A 1,956-nucleotide genomic window follows, 5' to 3' on the forward strand; every position below is an offset into this window, starting at 1 on the left:
GTAACCAATGCCTTATTGATTAAATACTTATACGTCCAGCACAAATGCAACCTAGGCAAGTAACGAAAAGGGGCTGGTACAACCTTTGGTAATGTTCAGCAGAGAAGAGGGGATCCAAAAGACACAGAATTCCAGTTGACACTGTTTATTGTCATGGGTCGCGGGCTGTCATGGACTCGTGACGTCATAAAATAACGAATCATTTCTCAGAATAAATTACAATAAAATACAAATGAAAGAAAATACGTGATAAAAATATTAGGTAATAAAATATACACAATAAAACCAAAGAAAGACATCATGAAAATACAAAATAAGGGGAAAAAATACGCACATCAATAAAATAAAAATTAAAACACAGGGCGAGAAAGAACCTAGTAATAATTTAAAAATACAAGACTAATATATAAACTGATAAAATAAGTATTTAAAACTCATAATAAAAGAGATTGAATAAAACACAAAAATGACTAGAGAGAAATGACGTGTCATGCCACTGACACCGCGAAATAAGTTGAAACTATAATAAAAGGACAATAGGACTAAAACACAAGACTTAAAACACTAATTAAATGTAATATACAAACGCAGAACTGTTACAAATTGACACAAGAGTAATTAAAATAATTAACACAGGAGCAATAGAAAACGGGCACCGGGATAACTATAGTAGTCCCGCGCAGGGGAGAACGTGGTGCCATACAAAGCTAAATGCGCGTGCAACTGGAGTGTGTCGCCCTCATCTCTGGATAGCAGACTACACTCCACAATCCTCCCATGCCTTGGGTCGGAGTGGTCAGCGGAGACAGAACCTGAAACAAGACCAAAGGAAGGCCTGAGCCCCGTTACTTGCCTCAAAAAAAAGGGTATTTGTGCCCAGCTGAGACGTGTCAGTCATAATCAACTGGAGCACAAAGGACAAGAGTTACATAAAAGTTAACAAAATACTATCAACTCTATTTATTGCTGATCAGCGTCTCGGCAGCAACCTCCAGCTCCCTACACTCCTCTGGCTCCCTGGCAAAGGACGTCAGAACAGATATCCATGGATCCTCTGGAGCGCCTGCATCTTGGGCCTCTGCTCCCGGCTGGTTGGTATCATCCTCGCCTACTTCCTCGCTATCCTCCAGTCCTTCCTCGTCATCGTCGACAGCATAGGAGAGTTCCTCAGAAGGGCGATAGGGTTTCAGGTGATTCAAGTGGGCCTTGAGTTGAACTCCTGTGTCTAGGTTTTGTACCTCAAAAGAAACTGGCCCTAAGCGTCTGAGGATTCGGGCTGGTCCACGCCATTTGCCACTAAGGGGAGGTAGTCCACCCATACGATTCTTGTGTTCGTAGTACCAAACAAGTGATCCCTCTGTGGGTTGGAATACCACTTTCTTGCCTCGATCATAATATTTCCCATATATTTGTCTAGCTTGTTTGGAAGCTTCTACTGCTGCTTGACGAGCTTCACGTAGCCGTCCCTGTAAGTTGGCATTCTCTGCAAATATGGCTTCATTTGTGAGGCCCACAGGAAAATTTGCATGACGCCCAGTCAGGAGGTAGATTGGCTGTTCCCCAGTGGTGTATGGCCGAGTTAATCTGGAGCCGGAGATCCGGAATAAACTGATGCCATGTCCTTGGACGGCTGCCAACTAAGGTAGTAAGGGGTGCTTTCACTACCCGATTTGTTCTTTCCACCATTCCATTGGCTTGAGGGTGGTACCGTATAGTATAATGGTTTGTGGCATGCATCAGTTTTGTCAGTTCTCTGAAGATGTTGCTTGTGAACTGAATTCCATTATCTGTTTGGATTACCCTAGGAGGTCCAAAGAGGGTAACCCAGTGATCCATAAATGCTGAATGGACAGCGGCAGCAGTAGCTTTTCTCAGTGGAACAACCTGAAGAAAACGGGAGTGCTGATCAAGGATTGACAAGGCCCAGCGAACAGGAATGGATGGACCAAAATCTAT

The 1,956-nt window shown here is 43.3% G+C and overlaps 1 protein-coding gene across 1 annotated transcript; it reads right to left on the reverse strand.

Annotated features, from left to right (window-relative positions):
- Positions 1–940: 940 nt before the first annotated feature.
- Positions 941–1,478, reverse strand: LOC119571502 (protein arginine N-methyltransferase 2-like). Its single transcript, XM_037918780.1, has one exon. The coding sequence runs from the start codon at positions 1,317–1,319 to the stop codon at positions 957–959; it is 363 nt and encodes a 120-aa protein (XP_037774708.1). The 5' UTR covers positions 1,320–1,478; the 3' UTR covers positions 941–956.
- Positions 1,479–1,956: the final 478 nt, after the last annotated feature.

Source organism: Penaeus monodon, unplaced genomic scaffold (genome assembly GCF_015228065.2).
Source record: "Penaeus monodon isolate SGIC_2016 unplaced genomic scaffold, NSTDA_Pmon_1 PmonScaffold_66, whole genome shotgun sequence".
Lineage (NCBI taxonomy): Eukaryota > Metazoa > Arthropoda > Malacostraca > Decapoda > Penaeidae > Penaeus > Penaeus monodon.

What these genes read in the sequence shown, in the direction of transcription:
- LOC119571502 (XM_037918780.1), bottom strand. Translation starts at nt 1,319, where the DNA reads ATGGGTGGACTACCTCCCCTTAGTGGCAAATGGCGTGGACCAGCCCGA.